Source organism: Pteronotus mesoamericanus, unplaced genomic scaffold, assembly GCF_021234165.1.
Source record: "Pteronotus mesoamericanus isolate MK-2021 breed Mesoamerican mustached bat unplaced genomic scaffold, CSHL_Meso_final contig_42, whole genome shotgun sequence".
Classification (NCBI taxonomy): domain Eukaryota; kingdom Metazoa; phylum Chordata; class Mammalia; order Chiroptera; family Mormoopidae; genus Pteronotus; species Pteronotus mesoamericanus.
Window position 1 is genome coordinate 14,574,224 of NW_026555157.1, and position 24,461 is coordinate 14,598,684.

General features: G+C 36.3%; 1 protein-coding gene across 12 annotated transcripts in view; it reads right to left on the reverse strand.

Annotated features, from left to right (window-relative positions):
• ABI3BP (ABI family member 3 binding protein) overlaps nt 1-24,461 on the reverse strand; it is a 245,748-nt gene that overhangs the window by 3,197 nt on the left and 218,090 nt on the right. For all 12 annotated transcript variants that reach the window (XM_054577379.1, XM_054577381.1, XM_054577377.1 and 9 more), the window contains 4 exons: nt 20,201-20,309; nt 1,686-1,765; nt 844-873; nt 38-199 (listed from right to left, as the gene is read on the reverse strand). In XM_054577379.1, coding sequence (XP_054433354.1) covers nt 38-199; nt 844-873; nt 1,686-1,765; nt 20,201-20,309 — 381 coding nt within the window. The remainder of the gene's footprint in view (nt 1-37; nt 200-843; nt 874-1,685; nt 1,766-20,200; nt 20,310-24,461) is intronic.

Sequence of the window (24,461 nt, forward strand, 5' to 3'; positions counted from 1 at the left end):
GAAGGACACACTCAGAACAGCTGGTAATCTTGCTTACCTGTGAGGGAATCGCTCAGATAAATCTTGTATCTGAGAGAGTTGCACAGCTGTACCCCAACAAACTTTTTATACCACGTCCTTTTGACATACTGTTTGCCCTTACATTCTGAGTAAGAGTCTGAATTAAAGGGTCTCTCTGTCCAGATGGCATCTCTTCCTCCTGAATAAGAAAAATATATGACTTGAATTTAGTATCTACCTTTGAGTATTAAAGAGCTGTTCTAAGAGCTTAAAAAAAAGGCAGTTTGTAGGGTTCACTGTCACCTTCTGATACCAATGCTAAATATTGGAGCCAAAGATACAGAAGTTTAAATACATAAGTGCCCAACTAAGTTCCTATCAATAGTCATATAACTATTAAAGGAGTATATTTAGGTATTGAATAACTTTTGCTGTGCTAGATGTAGACAGCTTCCTGAGGAAATTTAGGTTTTGTTTTGGAGTATATACAATTTGAACAGCTACTTTAATGTGACTTGTTATTAAAAGTGGAAATGAGGGTGTTAAATCTTGACAGTTATTAAATAGAAAATTTGGTGCATGAAAGAAAGCAAGTTTCAAAATATCCATTGTTCCCAAAACATAGGCTCTCAATGAAACAATGTTTTGGATAAGCACTCCAAAATAGATGTCTACCTTTCTATGTTGGGGCCAGCCTTATTCAATCAGCATTCACACCTGATTGATAGTCTATAAAGATTAATTGGACTCAAGTGAAATCATGACTAAAATTCTGCCATATCTGTGCAGTTCAGTCAGTTTAGCAAAGCATGTAGTTGTGATCACATTGAAACAGGTACTCACCAGAAACTGGCTCGTTCACTCTTGGATCCGCTGAGAAGAAATAGCAAACAGAGTCAGATGTTATTAGGTAAGTAGGTCTCAATGTTTCAGTGGCACAGTGAAGAAGATGGGTGCTTACATTTGTTAAGAAATTTTACTTGCAAAATGGTATACCTTTTCTAAAAGGGAATTTGAAAGTGTGTGTGTTGTTTTGGAAATTGTTCTCAATAGGAAAATCTGCCAGATACTCAGCTGTATCTTTTATTTGTGATTTCAGTAGTTAGACATCTTGACAGCTGTTCTAGCTTTCACTTCCATTTTAAAAGCTTCCTCTTTTAGTTTCATTCAAAATACTATGAATGATAAAATCACCAAGATGCCATGAATCTTGCAGTTGGTATAAAAATTACACAAATGATGCTGTGAGCACAGATGTATCTTGTTAGGTAGAGGATTGGAACTTAGAAGGTCAAGAAAGAACTGTGGAGGTGCTTATCAAAAAAAAAATATATATATATATCTCAAGTGAATTCCTTTCCCAGATGTAGCATGGCTCAGCATGTCTTATATTTTGATGCTGGCATACAGAGGAGCATTCACTCACTAGATTTTTTTAGTATGGATTGATTAAATACTTTTCTTTTAAACTGATACACTTGACTCTTTTTTTCTGACATCAAAATGAATGAGGGAAAACCTAAGTGGTCTTTCCTTATGGTTACCTTAATCAATTGTCTTTTCCCCATAGGTAGTATAATGAGTTCAAGGAACTATACACGGTGTTTGGCTGGGTTTCAGACACGCTCCTTAGTGCAAAACATTGTGGCCCTTTACATCCTTGTTGGGAATTTTGATGTGATTACCTGATTCAGTACTGAATGCCACTGTGTTGCTGGCTGGGCCTTCTCCAAGTGGGTTTTTAGGTTTCACCTGGAATTCATAGCTGTGGAGATAGGAAATTAAAATAAAATTTTAATGTATTCTTCAGGGGTAGGAAACAACAGTCCCTTGTTAAACTAACATCCTTCCTGAGTCTGTGTTGAAATCATGACAGGGAAAGCACATATATTCTAGAAGCACAAGGAAAGAAAGAAAACTATTGATTCTTATTTGCTAAACAGCTTTTCTAATGTTTTGTACAAGAACAGGGTTAAGTTAATAAAAAAGACAGTTGTCTTTAAAAACAAATTCCAAAATAATAGAAATAACTGAGCAAGTTGGAAATAGATAATATAGGAAAGAGGTATGGTGGACCCAGGCTAATTCCAGTAACGAGGATCCTCCATTTTCTTCAGATGCTTCAGCTACTTCTGGGGGAAAGAAGTAGAAAGATTACTTTTACTTTTCGTTTCTTTTTATCAGAGCCTTAGACTTAGGCAATGTTTCTCTTTCTGAGGTTTGTGCTACCTACATCAGAGTTGCTTATCGGAGCCACAGTGGGGAAAGTTTGTTTTAAATGCAGATTTCTTGATCCATCTTACCTCCTGAATGAATTATTTGAGGGGGGTCCAGGTAGGAATTTATAACAAGTTCCTGAGGTGAATCGTGCCTCCACTGACATTTGGAACCTACTAGAATAAGCTATGGGAACAGATGCACATGAAAATATTTCATTGCAAGGACTTCCTCCTGGTTGTATCTCCTGGAACTCGGGGCTTCTGTGGATCACAGGAAGCCTTAGCAAATCTGGAGTAGCGGGATGCTAGGGTCGCCTCCTGTAGAGCATGGGCACAGCGAGACTCTTCTCTATAAACCAGATTCATTTGGACCAGGCTCTTAGTATTAAAAAACAAAACAAAATAAACCCAGATCTCTTGGAGTTATAAGTATGTTTGCTTCTATCCTTAAGAATTATGAATTAAACTGTGCAGTATTTGACGAATTTCCTTCATAGAGTACCTAAGCAGAGCAAGTCCTTTTAAGGTAACAATAAAGTTATTTTCTATTTGCCTAAAACTATGAGTTCCTGTTAGTAGCACAGTTAGCAGGAAAGTATTTTGGATGTAAAGTCAGTGAGTCAACTAATAGTATGTGAGCTGCAAATTTGTACAAGGCTTTTGGGAGATAATCACCATTATTGAGAAGTTTGTAATTGAAGAATGTAGAACACACAAAAGGGAAAGGTACTTTGTAAGTTAGTGAAAAGTAGAAGGATGACAGATCTCAGTCTGGTACAGAGGATACCAAGTGAGCAACAGCAGAACCCAGGTTCCGAGAATCCAGTTTCTCTGAATTCAGTATTTTTGAATACTGAAGCATTGTATTAACACACAGCTGGAATCTAGAACACGGATTCTAGCGTTACAATGCTGGCAGCCATTTTAGGGGTGCTTACTATGTATCAGACACATTAAGTGTTTTACATATATAAAGTAATACACAAACCCCAAGAGACCAGTTTTTTTCTATTTTTACAGTTAAGAACGATGACGTTCTTAACCATTGTACTGTCTGCTTTTACAAACTTCATGAAATGAAGATTAAGCCTTACAGGATTTTTAGTGAGAGACTGCATGTCAAAGCATTTTGTAATAATCACCTGATACAAGGTGCTATTATCATTTACAATAAGAGAATGCCGAGACAAAACTACTCATGTCATTCATTTAAAGAAATTGCACATACATGGGGTGTTTTGGCATGGAATATTTTCTAGAGATGTAATTTTTGCCTGATGACCTTAAAACAAAAACAAACCAGTATGATGAACTGATAATGGAAAAAAGAAATCACAGGCATCTGGACTTTGATTCAAGTGGGCAATTCATTCCACATTCCAGGCCATTGCCAAAAGCCCAATGCTTTGGCCAAATTTGATTGCTGGAATCCTCTCCATGCCTTCATTTTGCAGTTATTTACACTTCAGCTCTATTTGTAGTGTAGCCACAAGTATTCCTAAGGAACTTTGTTTTTTCCTAACATGTTGTGATACTTGACAAGTTTTGAAGAAATCATGTTAAACTAAATTTAATTAACAGCATGGGAACTAAAAGGCACATATTTTTGGCTGATTGAATCCTATATAAAGAGAAAAAAATTGAAGTGGCAAAGTTTTTCCCAGACAGCACTTTCTATCACGAGATTTTGACACTATGAGTCAGTATTGATTATACATAGGAAATAAGCACGGGATGCTGTTTTAAAATTATAAAGGACAAATAAGCATAGAATAAATAAAACTTTGAAGGTTTAGAAGATCAAGTTAAGAAACTGACAAATGCCAGAACAAAAAGTCAAAGATGAGAATGAAAATGGGTTATTTCAGGGAATATAATACCTAAGTAGTAGTTTCTAGAAGAGATAGGAAGGGAAAAAGGAGGGTAGAAAATTATCTTAGAAATTATATAAATCCTCAGAATTGAATAGGTTTCCAGTTTGAAAGACCTAATATATGCCCAGAGAAATAAAAAGGGGGAAAAAAAATTTATCCAAAACACACCCATTGCAAAATTTCAGAATATAGGTAATAAAGACCTTAAAAGTTTTGAGAAGATCATGGGTCCCATTTAAAGAACCCAGGATCAGAATAACATTTGACTTCTTACCAGCACTGAAGTTAGAAAACAATGGAAGTGTCTCCAAAAGTCTTTATTTTATCCTGAACTCCATGTTAAAGACTCTAAAAATACTATCTTTCACAAGTTTTTCTCAAGACATACTTCTCAAGGAACACCACAAATTGAGGGAGTAAATAAAGAAGGAAAACGGGATATATGAGTTAGGTTATTCAACGTTGGGGAGAGGCAAAAGATGGTAAGAGGTTACAGGAGGTGTTGCCATAAAAAAGCATAGATGACTTGAGTACTTGACCATTCTGAGAAAAGGTCAATCTAGAAATATGGATTTAACTGACAAAAGAAATAGCTGAAATAATTGAAAATTGCAGAGCTAAGATGGTATAGGCTCCTGAGCTCCCCTTCTACAGACGCATAGCAATTCGTAATCCAGAAACTAGCTGAGCAGCTCCTTCTACATGTGGGCAAATGAGAGAATACCCACATTGAAGTGGCTAGGAAAGGCTGAGACACATTCTCTACATAAACCCCCAGCACAGTGCCATACAATCAGGAGCAAACCCCCAACTACCAGCTTTTCCTTGAGGAGCAAAGGGTTTGGACCCCAAATCTATAGTTCTGGATTTTGCCAACATTTGCGATACTTTCCCAACTTTTTTTTTAAAAAAAGATTGTATTTATTTTTAGAGAAGGGAGGGAGAGAAAAAGAGATGGAAACATCTCAAGCAGGACCCCCTACTGGGGACCTGGCCCACAACCCAGGCATGTGCCCTGATTGGAAATTGAACCAGCAACCCTTTGATTCACAGGCTGACTCTCAATCCACTGAGCCACACCAGTCAGGGCTACTTTCCCAACTTTTAAGACTCCCTGAACACCTAGCTTTGCTAATGGGGATTGTGTCCATGAGACCTTCAAGAATATAGCAAAACAAACAAAGTTATTCACAAGTGTATGAGCACTCAACCCCCTCCCTGCCTCACCCAGCTTGGAACAGAGGGAGCAGGCAAAGGATCCCACATACTTTAAAAGCTACTACCTGAGGATGAGGGTTTCTAACTTTAACACATCTAGTGACTGGCTGCGATCATTCCCAGAGACTGGGAAACAGCAGACACCTTTCCTACTCTCTCTTCAGTCTACTCCAACAACAAAACCAATCACTGGTGTCTTCCTGGAAGGAGTTTTTACAAATGGCTGGCACCCCATCTTTTGTGGCTGCCTTGTAAGGGACAGCACCACAGATAACCTGGCTCTGAGAGGCAACGGTGCTTGCATTTCTGAGTCCCACAGGACTGTACCAAATGTAGTTTTTAACAGGTGCAGAGGTACCCTTTCCCCACAGCTATATACTGGGCCCAGTAGGGAGGAAGCAGGCAAAAAATGCCTCTCTCCCAGTGTCTGCCTGGAAGGGGCTTAACTACATAATTGTCCAGCTGCTAACTGAGGGTTGAGTTTATAATCAGCTTGCATCTAGATTTTGACTGCCATTCTTACCTTGGGACTCTGGTAGGTTTTGGCACACTCTCAAATACTGGAAGCCATTAAGAATAAGGAGGGTGGTTTGGGTAATCACTGAGACTTGAGAGACAACTGGAAATTTGGGTTGGGTTGATTGAAGTGGTTCATTTCATGATGAGAATACTCTATCAAGCATAGGAAAGGTGGCTGCTTTATCTTGTTTAGAAACTGAAAAAAGGAGAGTCAAAGCAAATGATGAAATAGGAATATGGTCCAAACAAAGACCAAGAAAAATCTCCAGAAACAGATCTTAATGGAGTGAATATAAGTGATTTATTTGGTAGAGTGTTCAAAAAAACAATCACAAAGATGTTCCCCAAGGCCTGGAGAACAATTCATGAACAAAGTGAGAATTTCAACAAAGAGAAAATACTGAAAAGTGCAAAACAAAACACATAGCTGAAAAACAATAATCTAACCCCGCCCCCCCCCCCCGCCCCCAAAATCATTAGAGGAGTTTAACAGCAGACTAAATCAAGTGGAAGAAAGGATCAGTAAACCTTACAGAACACTGGAATTTATCCACTCAAAGAAGCGAAAAAAAAAAAAAAAATAGTTTAAGGGACATAGGGGACACCATAAAGCATACCATGCATGATATGCATTAAAAGGGTTCCAGAAGACAGAGAGAGAAAGGGGCAAAAAGCTCATTCAAAGAAATAATGGAAAGTTCCCTAACCTAGGAAAGAAAACAGGCATCCAGATTCAGGAAGTACATGTTTGCAAATAGAGAAAATGCAAAGAGGTTCACATTGGGACATTATAACTTAAATGTTAAAAGCTAGACAAGGAGTAAATCTTAAAAGCAGCAAGAGAAAAACAACTTGTATGTACAACGGAACTCTCATAAGACTATTAGCAGATCTTTCAGTAGAAGATTTTGGGCTAGAAGGGAGTGGCATGATATATTCAAAGTGCTGAAATTAAACAAACAAACAAACAAAAACTACCCAGCAAAGTTGCCTTTCAGAATTGAAGGAGAGAATTACCTAGACAAAAGCTGAAAGAGTTCATCATACCTACACCAGCCTTACAAGAAATGATAGAGTTCTAAATTAATGACAGAAAATGTAAAAATATAAAACTCATTGGGTTCAAGTAAATATATAGTAAAATTCAGTATACTCTACTGTTGTAATCGTGGTGGGTAAACAACTTATAACAAATACAAAGGTTGAAAAAGTATTAAAAATAATACTACAGTAACTTGTTAATGGATACACAATGTAAAAATTTAAATTGCACCATCAAAAACAAAATGGAAAGTGCAAAAATGTAGAGCTTTTGTGTGCATGTGAATTATCAGCTTAAAACACTTATAAACATGTTTTATGTAAGCCTCCTGATAACACAGAGTAATAACCTATAGTAGATACACAAAAGATAAAGAGAAAGGAATCAAAACACATGACTGCAGAAAATCACAAAGCGAGCAAGAGGGAAAGGAACAAAAGAATTACAAAACAACCAGAAAACAATAAACAAAATAGCAATAATGAGTCCATATCTATCAATAATGACTTTAAATATATATGGACTAAATTTCCAATCAAAATACATAGAGTAATTTAATGAACCCCCCCCCCCAAAAAAAAACCACACAAAGACCCAAGTGTCGCTGCCTATGGGACTCACTTCAGCTTTAAGGACACAGACACTAAAAGTGAAGGGATGGAAAAAATTATGTCATGAAAATGGAAACCAAAAAAAAAAGAAGAAAAAGGAGGCATACGTATATTCATATCAGACATAATGGATTTTAAGCCAAAGAGTGTAATAGAAGAAAAATAATTGTATAATGACAAATGTGTCACTTCACCAAAAGATACATTTGTAAATATGAACCCAACACAGGAGCACCTTGAATATATAATGCAAATATTAACATATCTGCAGGAAAAACAGCAATACAATAAGGGCGAGGGATTTCAATACTTCACTTATAACAATGGATAGGTAAGACAGTAAATTAATAAAGAAGCATTAAACTATGTGTTATACCAGGTGGACCTAAGAAATATGTACAGACATTGCACCTGAGAGCAAAAGAATATACATTGTTCTTAAGCACACATAGAACATTCTTTTGGGTAGATCATTTCGGCTACAAAACAAGTTTTAATAAATTTATGAAAACTGAAATCATATTAAACATCCTTTATAGTAGGAAAGTAGGAACCAATTAGAAGAAAACTGGAAAATTCACAAATATGTGGAAATTAAATAACATGCTACTGAACAGTCAGCGGGACAAAGAAGAAATCAAGAGTAATGAAAAAAATATCTTCAGATAAATGAAAATGGAAATACAACATTCCAAAAGTTATGGGAAGCAGCAAAAACAATTTGAAGAAGAAAGTTTATAGAAGTAAATGCCTATATTATGAAAAAAAGATGTCAAATATCCTCATTTTACAACATAAGGAACTAGAGAAAGAAAAAACTAAGCCCAAAGTTAGTAGAGGGAAGTAAATAACAAAGATCAGAGCAGAAATAAATGAAATGGAAACCAGAAAAACAGTAGGAAAAAAATCAATGAAACTAGGCTTTTTTTTTTTTTAAGATAAACAAAATGGACAAACCTTTAGCTACATAAGAAAAAAGAGAAAAGACTCAAAGTCGGGAATGAAGTGGAGACATGACACCTGATAGCACCGAAATACAAAGGATCATAAATGACTACTATAAACGATATGCCAACAAATTGAATAAGGTAGAAAAAACAAGAAATTTCCACAAACATACAACTTACCAAGATTGAATCATAAATAGATAATCTGAATACACCAATTATTACTAAGGAGATTGAATCAATAATCAAAAATCTCCCAGCATAGGGGTATATAAATTCTTTTAAGTCGGTGTTTCAGGATTCTTTGGGTATATTCTCAGCAGCAGAATTGCTGAGTCAAAAGACCATCCCATTTGTATTTTTTGAGGAAATTCCGCACTGTTCCATTGTGGCTGCACTGTCTGCATTCTCACCAACAAGTGCTCCCTTTACTTTACATCCTCACCAGTGCTTGTTGTTTGTTGATTTATTGATGCTAGCCATTTTGGCAGGTGTGAGGTATTATCTCATTGTGGTTTTATTAGTGTCTCAGATGGCTAGTGATGTTGAGTATTTTTTCATATGTCTGTGGGCTATCTAAATATCCTCTTTGGAGAAGTGTATATTCAGGTCCTTTGACCGTTTTTAAATTGGACTGTTTGTCTTCCTGTTGTTAAATTGTGTACGTTCTTTATATATTTTGGAGATTAAGTCCTTGTCAGATATATCATTGGCAAATATGTTTTCCCATACAATTAATTCCCTTTTTGTTTTGCTGATGGTTTCTTTAGCTGTACAGACTTTTAAAAAAATTTGACGTAGTCCCGTTTGTTCATTTTTTTCCCTTTATTTCCCTTGCCCTAGGAGATATATCAGCAAAAACATTGCTACATGAGCTATCTGAAACTTTACTGCCTGATTTCCTCTAGGATTTTTATGGTATCATGACTTATATTTAAGTCTTTTATCGATTTTGAGTTTATTCTGTTGTATGGCATAAGATGGTGGTCTAGTGTTCATAGTAGTGCTATTTACAATAGCCAAGATTTGGAAACAGTATAAGTGCTCATCAATAGATGAGTGGATTAAAAAAACTTTTACACAATGTACTACTACACAGCAATAAAAAAGAAGACATTTTTACTGTTTGCGACAGCATGGATGGAACTGGAGACTATTATGCTAAGTGAAATAAGCCTGTCAGAGAAAGACAAATACCATATGATCTCACTTATAAGTGGATATAATGAACAAAATAAACGAATGAGCAAAATAGAACTGGAGGCATAGAATCATGGGATAGACTGGCAGCTCTAAGAGGGGAAGGGGAATGTGGGGACTGATTGAAAAAAAAGTGAAGGGATTAGTCAAAGAACATATATGAACATCGGCATGGACAATGGTGTGAGGCTTGACTATGGCAGTTGGGGAACAGGCTGGGGGCAGGGTGGAAAAGGGGGAAAGTTTGGATGATAGTAATAGCATGAAAAAGAAAAGCCCAGGACCAGACAATTTCACTTGTGAATTCAAATATGTAAAGAAAAATTAATGTTAATCCTTCTCAAACTCTTCAATAAGTTGAAGAGGAGGGGACACTCTCGGACTCGTTTTACAAGCCCAGCATTACCCTGATACTAAAGGCAGAGAAGGACACACAAGAAAAGAGTATTAAGGGCTAATATCCTTGATGAACATAAATGCAAACAAAATATTAGCAAATCAGGTTTAACAACACATTAAAAGAATCATACCACATGATCATGTGGGATGCATTCACAAAGATGGTTCAACATCCACAAATTAACAAATGTGATATACCAACTTAACAAAATGAGGGATAAAAATCATATGGTTATGCATAGTCTCAATAGATACAGAAAATCATTTGACAAAATTTAATGTACTTTCATGAGGAAAACACTAAACAAAATTGGTATAGAGGCAACATACCTCAACGTAATAAAGGTCATATATGAAAAGACCATAGCTAACATCATACTCAACAATGAAGTGCTGAAAGCTTTTTCTCTAGATCAGGAACAAGACAAGCATGTCCACACTCACTACTTTCATTCAACAGAGTAGTGGAAGTCCTAGCCAGAGAAATTAGGCAAGAAAAAGAAATAAAATGCATCTAAATTAGAAAGGAGTAAAACTGTATTTGCAGATGACATAATACTATATATAGGAAACCCTAAAGATATCACTAAAAAACAGAACTAATAAATTCATTAAAGCTGCAGGCTACAAAATCAATATACAAAAATCAGTTGTGTTTTTATACACTAACCATTGGCTATCAGAGAAATTAAAGGAACAATCCCATTTACAATAGCACAAAAAATAAAGTAGGAATAAATTTATCCAAGGAGATGAAAGATCTGTATGGTGCATATTATAAAACATTGATGAAAGAAATTGAAAACAAATAAATGGAAATATATTCCACATTCATGGATTAGAAGGATTAGCATTGTTAAAATCTCTCTGCTACCCAAAGCAATCTATAGATTCAGTGCAATGTCTATCAAAAATTTGAACGGCATTTTTGAAAATATAGAATATACAATTCTAAAATTTGTATGGAAATACTAAAGATCCCAATAAGCAAAGCAATTTTAAGAGGAATGAAACTGGGAGCATCATGCTCCCTGATTTCAAACTATATTACAATAGTAACAAAAGTAAGGTATTGCCAAAAAACAGACACATAAATCAATGGAACAGAATAAAAAGCCCAGAAATAAACCACACACATATTCAAGAGTATACAAAGGAGAAAAAATGGTCTCTTCAATAAATGGTGTGGGAGAAACTGGACAGCTACATGCAAAAGAATGAAACTGGACCACTATCTTACATTATAATAAAAAATTACCTGGAAATGGATTAAAAAGATATGACCATAATACTTGAAATCATAAAATTCTTAGAAGAAAACATTGGCTCCTTGACATTGGTCTTGACAATGACTTTTTGGACTCAACACCAAAAACAAAGACATCAAAAGCAAAAACAAACAAGTGGGACTATATCAAACAAAAACCTCTGCAGAGCAAAGGAAACCATCAAAAAAATGAATAGACAACCTATAGAATAAGAGAGAGTATTTGCAGATCATGTATATAATAATGAGTTAATATCCAAAATATATAAGCAGCTCATAAAACTTAGTAGGAAAAAAAGCAAATAACCAAATTTAAAAATGGGCAAATCACCTAAATAGATATTTTTCTAAAGATACACAGATGGCCAACAGGTACATGAAAAGGTGCTCAACATCACTCAAGGAAATGCAAATCAAAATCACAATGAAATATTGCCTGACACCTGTTAGGTTGTCTATTAACAAAAAGACAAGAGATGAGAAATGCTGGCAAAGATGTGGAGTAAAGTGAATCCTTGTACATTATCCCTGGGATGAAACTGGTACAGCCAGCCCGGAAAACAGTGTGGATTCAGCAATCCCACCTCTGGGTACATAACCAAAGGAAACAAAATCATTACCTCAAAGAGATACTCATATGCCACGTTCATAGCAGCACTATTCACACTGACCACAATATGTAAACAACTTAAGTGTCCACTGATGGATGAATGGATATAGAAAATGTGGTGTATGTATATAATGAAATATTATTCAACCTTAAAAATTAAGGAAATTCTACCTTTGCAATAACATGGATTGAAACTAGAGGGCAGTGTGCTAAGTGAAATAAGTCAAAACAGAGGAATACAAATACTGTATAGTATCACTTTCATGTGGAATCTTAAAAAAAAAAAAAAAAAAAGTCAAACTCAGAGTAGAAAGCTGGTTGCCAGGGGCTGGGGAGTAGGGGAAAGAGAGCTTATGAAAGGGTACAAAACTTTCAGTTAAAAAATGAATAAGAAAATGAATAAGGCCTAAGGATGTAAAGTATAAAACATGGTGACTATAGTTGATAACACTCTATTGTATAAATGACATGTGCTAAGAGAGTAGAATTTAAATGTTGTATCACCCTCCCCCCCTTCACATATGCATGTGCGTGTGCGCACACACACATACACAAACAGTTACATATGGTGATGGATGTGTTAATTAACTTGATGGTGAGGGGGAATCCTTTCATAATGCATACATGTATGAAATCATGTTGTATTCTTTATCTTACACATTTATTTATCAATTGTACCTTAATAAAGCTGGAAAAAGAAAATAACTGAAAATACTTGCTTCTGGGAAACAGAATTTAGGAATAGAAATGAGCTGCTTTGTAGCAATTGAGTTTTAAAGTCATATACACGTATTTCTGATAAAAATGAAAATTAAATTTCATCAAAACATATCTAATGTGGGTGCATTCCAGATGACAACTGTAGTCAAAACTTTGGGCCCTGCAGAGGACAAGCTGAGTAAGTAACACCCTGGCAGAATGTCATGCCTGATTGCATCCAGTGGGTGTTGGTCCAGACAAAGTAATCTTTCCAAGTCTCCCTGTCAGGGGGCGGCACGGAGCTCTGGCGAAGGTCACGGTATCTGGAGCCAGAAAGGCCTCGTGTTCGCAGCTGTACCACTGTGTGACTTAAGGTAAGTTACTTAATGTCTTTGAATCTCATTTCCTCATATATAACAATGAGGAAAATAATGTTACTTGTGACAAATTATAACCTCATAAGTGTGTAAAAGTATCCAAGTTTTTTTGGTGAGGATTAAATGAGATAATACATGTAAAAGCAATGTGTCTGGCATATAGATTGTAAGTATTCTCTAGTATTAAACTCCAAGTATTATTATCCCAGAGGAGTTGGGATAGTAAAGAAGAGAGTAAAGTTAGAGAGCAACTGTGAAAGTCAGCATAGGCATGAAATACCAGTTTATAGAAAAGTAAAAAACACTAGGATTTTAGATGGAGGGATTTGTAGTTCATGGGCAAAGCTGCCAGACAGGAAGCTCCAACCCAGAGGACCTGACCTGAGAACGCACTTCAGGTCTGGCCGGGGCTGACACCTCCGTCATCTCCTGCCTCTCTTCCCTGCGTTCCTCTCTAACCATTTCCCTCCGTTTGTGTCCATAATACAGAGCTGAAATATAGTTTTCATTATCTGATGAACTTTTGATATACCTCCATGATACAAAAAGCTGGTTTTCACTCTAACAAAAGCCTCAAACAACCTGCTTTTTATATACAAGGGCTACTCTGTAGCTTTGTTTGTTTGAATTGTTTGGTTAGCTAATTGTACCCCTAGCATAGTCTTGAAATATTTGAGCCTCATTCAGGGAGAGAGAAGTGAAAAAAGTGGAATAAGAGAAGAAGAATAAGGGAAAGAGATATCCAATCAATCAGTTCTCCAAGGACGCTGCAGGATTATAATAAGAATTTCTGGATTCCTACTACATGCAGATACTCTCCTGACCTAGGGATACAGATAAGGAGCAAAAGGACAGAGCTGTGGGGACTCAGAAGGCAAAATCAGTCTTAATCAGGGACAGAGAAGTGAGGAGCAGGCGAGGGGATCACCAACTAGCTGCCTGGAATGCACTTAGGGACACTTCCTGTGTCTCCTGCATCTGTGGGGGACACATTGAAGATTTAGGGCTGCCTTCTTAATCTATAGTGTTGCTATGAGTTTCTGGCTCCCCCTCTGCTAGGTAGTAAAAAATTGTAAGTGAAAACTAGTAAAAAGAATGTGGTAATGTGAAAAGAAGACTTGGTCTCTTTATAGACTAGTGGGGTTCTGTGCTCTTAGCTATCCTTTTACCCAAAGAAAAGTTGCAAAATTGAACAATCTCCTATATTTCTTCCTTCTTTAATGAAGGAGCTATTGTTTTGCTGCCCACACCTACAATAAAACTAAAAAAAAATGGCTAAGGCTCCAGTAGCTTATTTGACTCCTTTCTGCAAAGCCCATGAGAAGAGATGTTGAAAGTTAAAACAAAATCTGCAAAGACCTGAATTTCACAAAAACACCATGAAGAAGGACATAATGGCTCTTCCACATGCCTGCTTTGTGCAGCCAGATTTACAGTTTATAAGTTGCTGCCTCTGCTCCCATTTACTTTTAGTGCCAAAATTTTACTAAATCAAACAACATAAACAATAGTCCCAAGCCATCTTTGCTGTCAGCTACAGGAAACTTTGGTAGATTTTAGTCTTAGAGAAGAACTGTTCTTCATAATCTTCCCAAGCTGCCGAGGACGGAAGTGGTTGAGCAGGTTAAGTGAACTTGATTTATCTTAATTACCAAAGTACATTTTCCATAGGAAATTGCAGGGCCACATGTGAGTTTGGCACACACAGTGGATTCTTCAGTCTTTTAGTCAGCGAGGAGGGACACGGGCTCATTTGAAGAGAAGGGTGAGACTAAAGGTATTTTTTAGTTAGTGTACAGAGGTTCAGTGTGTCCATCCATATTGCCCAACCAGTTTATTAGAAAGATCCTGGCCCATCAACAGATAATCAAAATGTGTGTTAAAAAACAATTTCTCTGAAAACAAATTGCATACTACATACAAAGATTCAAAGAAAAACAGTGTATCAGGACCATTCTACTTGCTGTAAGAGTACAATTCTACCTGCTGTAAGACTGACCGAAGTGTTGGTTTTATTTTCAGTTCCTGTTTTCACACTGATTCTGTGCATGGCTTCCGGTTATATGTCATTTTAGAGCGGGGAGAGACTTCAAGACCAATTACACACTTCTTATTCTTTTAAGCAGTGATGCAAGGCTTATTGTTTAAGTCATATACTTTATCAGTCCTTCTGTTTGCAGAACTAAAAATAATCATATGGTCTTTGCAAACAAAGTGGTTGATTCCACATAGTAGAGGTTTTTCTTAATATTTTTCTTTTAGTTCAACAAAAGCCACACATTGAGGTTTCATGGTGAAAAGAATATGTGGGGAACAAATATTGGGGCATGGGCTGGATGGGCCATCGACAAGACCGGGGCTGCACCCAGGTGCCCCCGAATAGCTGTGTGGTTCTGGTCTCTATAGACAGAAGCAGCTCATGCCATGTGTGGAGCTGAACCCTCCCAGCAGTGAGACAGCTGCTGGCTGGTCCTGTACTGTGGACTGTTTTTTGGGCTCTGGAGATCTATTTTCTCCGCCTTGATTGTCCCAGGTTAAATGTCTTAACACCAAGCCCTCTCCTCCACCCTTGGCTGTGTGTAATGATTAGTCAATAATTATCACCTGTTTTAGATGTCTTTTTTTTTCAGTCAGGACAAATGATGGAAAATGCTATTAAATAAATGGTTTACATATGCCTCCTAGAATTGGACTGTAGCTACAGTAATTTTTTTAGAAGTTATTATCTTCCAGCTTTTCAAATAGGGAATTCCAGAGCCAAGGCAGAGGGGATTTTAACAGCTATAAATCAAAGTTTGCCTATTTAGGGAATTCCTTTTTGCCATATATTTTTTTATGAAATTTTATTATGAAATTTCTCCCAAGCATTGAAATGTGGCCAAAGACATTCTTTGTAAACCATTAAAAGTTACCTGGTGGCTGCACCATGCATGTACTTCTTCTTTATCTTATAGTGTCTTTTATTAGCATTAATCTTACACCAGGGTTGGGCAGAAAAAATACAATGGAATGATTTCTTGACTTAACAATATGATACAGTGTGAAAAAAGTTTGCATCAGAAAAGCCAATGGACCTAAATTTGGGAACCTGTAATTTTATCATTCTTGCTGTAGCCTTGCTATCAGTAGTGACTTTGAGGACTATTACATTTCACTAAGTCATGCACATGGACTTGATTTGAAAGAATACTATTTGTTGCTCTTTCTTCTTTTCTTGCCAGCCTGTCCCATTCCTTCCTATTCTTTACTATCAAGTTATAGTTTCAAGTACTCCTTGAGGCTTTTTCTCCTGATGAATTGCAGAACTGGGTATAAGTCCTACACTGGCATGTTCTTTTATGCTGTTTTACAATACTCTCCAGTTGACTTATGGGTGTTAGTTTTGTTCCTCTAGGTACTTTTAGGCTTCAGAAACCTTAAGTTAAATGAAATAATTTGATTTCACTTTATTCTTCCTCAACTTACTAAGTTATTTTGACTAATAGGGGTTTCAACAAATAGTCTTTGATATTTCAGCTCAAAACATTTTGCCCACTAAATTAGACAAATTGATCTCTAGCATTCCTCTGTTAAGAGATCATGGATGCACTCACAGGCTCATTGGGTATTGGGATCTATTGAACATCACAAAGTTTCATGTATTGCAGGCAAAAAAATTTTATTAGACCACCTTCATCCACATGCATTATATTTACTCCCAGTGGGAAAACATTCTTTATTCAAATTACTGATACACAACTTTTAAGTCCTGACCCATTAGGGACTATCAGTAGATCCTGGTCAAACCATACACGTGAACATTAACAGTCTTTTTATCCTAATGAATTTGATTCAATCATACCAAACTCTAAAAACAACATTAAGTAAGCCACATATAGACACATTGAATGGCCTCAAATTTATGCCTAGTAGTAAAACTTGGCATGGGTTCTGACTTCAGGGATTCCTAAACTACATTTAATATTGCTTTTTCCCAAAGACAAATTCAGAAAGGGCCTCTTTGGGGCTTTGCTTGTTCTAAGATGAGAGCAGGTTTTAGGGGTCCTCCTTTGAAGGCCCACTGATAAAGGACTAGAGACATGGGCAAGACACAAACCGCAAGGGTGGGATAAAGGGGACTTGGTTGATTTCAGTCTGAGGCAAAGTCCAGAAACAATTAGCATGAGTCCCACAACAGTTCCAATCAGAATGTGAATCCCTGATTGGTCCTGTGATTCCAGAATGAAATGCAACTCAGCCCAAAGGCACTTTTCTTTTATGTGCCTATGTGACCAATTAGGTCAGATGCCAAAATGGTATTCTTATATGACATTAACAAAAATGTCCTTTTTTGGTAAATTCATTCCACCAGATGCCATTCATTTTAAGTAACTTAACAATGATTTTTTCCAACTAAATGAAAGTGAGAATGAACTAAAATAAAAGAACAAGTCCCTCCCCAGTTACTATCCTTCAAGGTCTTCCCATCTCTTGGTCTATTTTCCTGATCTGGCATAGAAGGCTCCCCACAACCCAGCTCCCGCCTCTCTCTGCTCCCACCGCGTCGGTCCACTTTTCACCCCTCACCCAGGTGAAAATAGCATCTTGTCCACTGCACACAGCCATGTCACTCCGGGGCTCTGCACTGACATGTGCTATGTGCTCTTTTCTCTGACACTTCTTTCCCCTAAGAGAGCCACCTAGCTAGCTTCTTCCTACCCCTTGGACTTTGTGAAGTGCCACCCACTCTGGGCTCCCCCAGCATTTTAGGCACACTTCTACCAGCGCTCTCAGCAGTCTGTGTAGAATAACCTGTCATTAACTGCCTCATCCGGCAGCCTCCGGCTCCGCAAGAGCAGGCACCATGTTTATTCATGTTTGTGGCCACAACACCAAGGCACACTGCTGATCACAATGCTGGTACTTAATGTTAGCTGAATGGAAACGCAAATCTTTTACAAACAAATCAGGTTTAAATTGTCACTGGAATAAGTGTTCTTATGATAATAGCTAAAAGGTGCACTCTGAAATCTGACAGCCTGGTTCAGAAAAGGAACACAAATGAACATTTAGAAATTGGATGCCTTTCAATTTACTTCCTGTGTATCACACAGCCCATTTTTTATTATGTGGAATAAAAAGCAGGAAACTGAAGATAAAAACCATCCAAGTCATGTTAAATGAATTTTCTCTTACTTTTTCTTTAAGATATATTGGGTTGACCAAAAACTCCATTTAGTTTTTTTTCCATATGATGGCTCTAGTAGTGCTTAGTTGTCTTTAACTTCATTTGAAACAATTATGTTAGATTGTATTGTGACAGCTGTCATATCAGTGTGCATTTAAAAAATGACTTATCAAAGTTGGTAAATTTTTGTGCAGCCATTTTAATATTGAAGATAGAAGAAGATACGCAACATTTTCAGTGTATTATGCTTTATTATTTCAAGAAAGGTAAAAACACAACTGAAACACAAAAAAATTTTGCAGTGTATGGAGAAGGAGCTGTGACTGATCAAATGTGTCGCAAGTGGTTTGCGAAGTTTTTTGGCACTATTGACATTTTGGCCAAATAATTCTTTGCTGTGGGGCTGTCTTATGCACTGGAAGATGTTTAGTTGCACCCCTGGCCTCTACCCACTAGAAGCCAATAACTGGAGACAGCCGACATACTCAGAATATCCAAAACAATAAAGTTATTGATTTGAAAATGATTAAAAATGAAAAATGTGTCTTTTATTTTACAGAAAAAAAAATATGAACTTTTTGGCCAACCCAATATTATGGTAAAAATAGGTTCTCTCCCTGTGAATCTTGTTGAGAAAACAAAACCAAGATTATCATTACTGAAAAAATATGCTTATTTTGGCTAATTTAAATCTTTTAAGAAAATCTGTAGTTGCAAAATTTTCCATATTACAGCTCAAAATAGAGAATTTGAAAGAAAAAAATGCTCATGGAAAAGTGTTATTTTTGTAGTATATAACTACAGTTTTATGTACAGAAGACCATCTATAATGATTAGATGCTTCCTTTCCCCCTGAAAATGTCAGAAGAGTCTCACTGTTATCAGCCAAAATAGGCTCTTTTGGGTGTCACAATCAGTACCCAATTCAATTCAATCAATTGATGGCAGTGAAAGGTACAGGATGTAAAATTTACAAAATAAGTCTCTGATTCTGGATTTCTGGTCTTCACCTCTGCTGATATTTTTTTGACACTGAAGAGCTTTATCAAGCGCATTCCCAACTATGTCCCTTCAAAAATTCTATGTTTGTTGGTAGACTATAGCTTAAGAAGCTTTTCTTTTCTTTTCCTTTCTTTTTTTAAACTGAAAGCATAGACAGTTTATCAAACAGTGTTTTGGAGTTTGAAGGAAGAAACTTATTTCCCTCAGTGAGTGAAATTCAGTCCAAGACTGCATTTAGCATATTGGCTTCCTTAAGGAAGTGTTTGGCTGTATCCATTTAAGAATCTCCTTGACTTGCTGTTTTACATGACTAAATTTGATTATTTAGCCATGTTAAACAAAAGAAAGCCAAAAGCCAAAATCTTACTACATTTCTAGAAATGTCTAAGGCCCTTATATGTCATGTAATAATAAAATGAACTGACAAAATATTGGCTATTTCAGATTTATAAAGTTATCACAAAACTATACAGTAATATAAACAGCCTGGTATCAATGTGTAATGAGGGACACCAAGAAAAGTTGTTTATTATAGAACAATGCTAATATTATTTGTATCTCTTCAAAAATCTGTTCTCATTTGTCTATGATAAAAAGACCCAAAACCAAAGGATTGCTATGTCTGGGCCTAGTCTCTAGCGGTTTTCAGCATTAACTATTACAGACTTTCATCTATATATATCACATGCCTTTTATTTCTTTGCCCTCTCCCTTCCAGCATGTCAGCTAAATTCTTCTGTACTTCAGATCTAGTTTATATTACTCACACTCCAGGTATCTCTGGTCCTTCGCTAAATTTTGGTATTTAATATTTAGTACCATAATTTGGTACTAATGACCTATTTTTTAAAGCTATACTGCTAGTTTACAAGACCATCTTGTTGTTAGCTCTTGTATCCCCACCAATGACTTGCATAGTGGCAAAACATGACTCTAGAGGCACCTAGTGCTGTGTGCGGAAAGCCAAAGGAAGAGATACAAACTAGATGCTCCCTGAAGGCACATAGGGCTGATGTCATTTCATTCCTGTAACAGCACTGGTGGCTTACCTTGTGTCTGGTTTTAGATTTTCTACTGTGGAGAAGGTTTGATTTGTAATTTGGATGGACTTGTTCTTTCCACTGAATGACCCATTCTCTCTGGATATAACTTCATATTCTGAAAAGTGAAAAGGTCAACAGATACTCATCTTTATATTCTGGCTGATTTAATTGTTCTTGAGGCTAATAGCATAATAAAGTCACTCTCATAAAAACAAGCAGCTCAGATTGCAGTTCTGATCTTACACGCTATGTTTTGATCTTATATATTAGACATTACATATATCTCTTATACATTAGCCATTTCCAGATCTGGATGGTCAGTGGACGACAAAGGTTCCAAAGCATTTGGGGAGTTTCTCATTGACCATTTTTTCTTTCCTGTTGCAGAGCAGGGAAGGCCTGGTAACTGTGAACACCAGTGACGCTCTGAAGGTAACTTTGGAGACTGGTACCTATGGTCTTATTAGGAAAGTCGGTCCGCCATCACTGGAAAGCACCTTGTGGGTGGCTTCCTGCGCTACGGGGCTTCTCAATACAGCTGGGGAAAAGGCCACTGACTACGTCGTGCTGCTGCAAAAAACTTCTTTACGTCCGAAACCACAGCAGCAAATGACAGTTAACCCAGCAAAGAACAATACTTTTCTATAGTTCGTTATTCTGATTTATAGAGTTATGGGATTTTTGCACCTACTTCTTACATAAGTTACATAAGTTTTGTATGTACTACTTAAATGTTGCCCCTTTGATAATTATCATTGTATTTGTAAAAAGAAATTATGTCCTTAAAGTCTGAACAGAAATCCACATAACTTTCACTTAAGGGCATATTACCATGAACTTGCAAGACTAATCCAAAGAGAAAGAGTTTCAGAACATGAAATATAATTTACAAATTAGTTAATTGGTTTCCCCTGCTCTTGGCTGAGGTTTAGTTTAACACATGTGACAAGATCATACAAAGGATTTTAAAAACCAAACAAAAAACCAGACAAAACCCCACTCAAGATCAGCGCCATCAATACAAAGAAATACACAGATGGTGGGCATCAGCGAAAGTGGGAGGCAGCAGAGGGGGTCGCCAGGTGCCTGGGGATTTCTGCTATTAGCACCGAGATCAAAGGTAGGAGATGGACACTGGAAATAAAACTGAAGCCACGAAGTATCTCAGGAGGCTTATAATCACTAGTTTTAATTTGGGAAGGACTTTTAATTATTTTAAAAATTTAAAAAGGAGCATGACTCTTTCAGAATCATTTCTTTTGACTTTACTTCCAAAAATTCAATGTTAAACCGGAAGGCAATTTACACTGGACACAGCAATGTAGCCCTTAAAGGACCAATGGCTGGTATTTAATATTCCTTCCTCAGACTCTTTTTTGCTCCCAGCTGTTTGGGGTTTTGTTTTCTTGTTTCCCAACTCTTTGTTTCCAGTTCAGTTGTTTTTCTATTCTATCAAAGGGTGAGAAGGGGAGGGTCCTGAATTCAAAGTATCCATTTTATATTTTTTCCTCAGCTGTGGAGGGGTAGTTATTAGAAAAGGACAGTAGTAATTAAAATGGAAGTAAAATTGATTTTTTAAAAATGGAAACTGTATGCCTTGATGGAAAGAGATGGGCTATGCCTTAAAGCCATAATGGCTTTATAATAAATCCACCAACATTATAAAAATGGAATATTAACTTTGGAATGAATACTTGTAAATTCATCCTGAGTATATTTCAGAAGGTATAAAATTTATTTCTGTATTTCTTAAGTTTATGTCCATATTTCTTCTTTTCAAATATGAGACCATATTAATAATTTCATGAGCAGTAAAGGTATAAGGAAACCTATATAGAACTAACACTGAATAATTAGTATTTTGAATTCCTTTTAAAGGGGTTTATTGCCCTATTATGAGATAATTTGTTTAATAGAAAAAATTACTTATTATAAAATTAGGGAACATCACTCTGGTCAATAGAACTTAAAAATAGTAATGGTGATACTATTTTTACCTTTCCTACTACTGCAACTACTGACAAACATTAATTTAACAGCTGCTAACTTAGGCTTCACATTCATTCTCTTTAATTTTATCTTCAGGATAAATTGGTACCAATGGGTGTTATAATTAAGGAAACTAAAGTTTAAAGAGTCTAATACATACCCGAATTCTATGTTTAGGACACAACCTGTCTGGGATTTAACTCTATGTCAGCACAAGTCTTGGCATGTGACAAAGCAACACCCTATAACCAATTAACTCTAAGTTGCCCGAGGACCCAAGCAGGCTATAACCAATTTCTTAGGTCACCTATTTCTACATCAGAAGGGACATGTAGAAGCAACTAAATTTGAATGTATTTACTAGAGGTGAGCATGTGCCTGTCAATTAAAAGAAAGACTATTGACAGAAGCCAACTCATGGAATAAAGAATATGCTTCCCTCTCTTTTTATTATCTTTTTCAATCCTTTCCTTTCATATCATTTTCAGTGATATGAGAATTTCTGTTTTATCTGAGCTGCTGGTTTGTAAAAGATTTCATTGGGGATTAAGTGGTATTTAACAAACAATTTAAAAATAAATAGAAATGGAAAAAATAGGACAGACCATTAGGGTATATCATCCAACATTTAAATACAAACTAGATGAGTAATGGTTAAATATGGAATAATTCCTATGTAGAAAATACTACAGCTAAAGAGATATGGTCCTTATCCAAGAAAGTGGTTACTATAAATGCATTATTTTGTGAAAGGTCTCAAGCAGCCCATTAAACATTTGATAATAACATTCCAAAAGTAATTGATTAGAATACTTTGAGATTATAAAATATTTTTTTAAATGTTACATAATAAACCAGAAAGGAAAATCCTTCTGCTTTAAAAAATTAAATCAGATATAATTGACATACACAAGTGAATATGCATTGGATGTATCAGATCAGCAATTTTCAGCCTTTTGCATCTCATGGCACATATAATTTTCTGCAGCACACTAAAAAAATACATTTTTTGCCAATCTGACAAACAGAATTGGTACAATTTTGATTGATTTACCAAAAAAATAGTAATTATCTACCTTGATTATGCAATGTGACCAAGAAGATGTAACTCTATCATGTGACCTATATGTTTATGGCTCAAGACAGGGCTTTCACCCTGGATGGCTATTGCTGTGTTGGCTGTTGTTGATTTGACAATAGGAGGGAAAAGCCGTCAGTGCCCCTAACTAAATAGTCAGGTGTTGTATGTTTTAAAAATTCTGTGGCACACTGGTTAACAATTCCTGTATTAAATTATTAGATCTATTAGATTAACCAAGTCCAACATCTTCAAGGCAAATGAAATCTTATAGATCATTTTGTTTTGTGAGAACTAAGCCTCAGACTATTACAGGAACTCCTTATTAGCAAAGCATATGGATTGAAAGTTTTGAACTTTTTACTACATGTACATAATCAATACTTAGAAATTGATCGATTTTTAGATGTTGATTTAGAGTTTGAGATAGTAGATATTTTTGGATATTGACTTAGGTCCCACCAGCATAGTCCCAAGTAAAGAGGCAGGACTAGGCAGTCCCTAGGAACCATGGCCAGTGGCTGGTTTGTTCTCAAAACAAAGGTAAGCTTTGCATGAGAGAGAAAATTCACAACATACAGTTTTTTTTAAAAGCCAGCTAAGTAAAGGTATGCTGCTTATACTGGAAGTTGCCCAGATGGTTTTGTCTGAGGAGAAACAACAGCTGTTTTCTCCTTTATTTGTAGAAAACTTTTTTGGTATGTCTGAATGTCACACTCCCCATCCCTCTAGTGTATGGCTCTCTGCTCCTCCTGACAGCTTCTTAGGGGCTCCTCTATTGCCTGTCTACCCGCCCCAGGCACAAGGCAAGGGACCAGGTCAGCAGGGACCTTATACACTCAGGCTACATTCTCCAGCTGATTTAGGTAATTAGTTTTCTCCCCTCCTCACTAGTTTAACTATCCTGTTCACTATGGAGAATTAAATTCCCATATAACAAGTTCAAAAAATGGCTCAGGGTTTTTAATTTTCACAGCAATTTTTAGAGGAAGTGGGTGGATAGATAGCAGAATCAAAATTTCTGAAGAGGAGCAGAAAACTGACCAGGAAGAGAATTTTAAAAACATGCACCCTAAAATGATTGAAATAACATTTAGCCTGCTTAAAAGTTCTATGTAGATCCAGAAATTGGGATGGTAAAAGGAAAACTGATTTAAATATCACAGCAGTGGCAACTTTTCCTATATTATCTGTAATTTT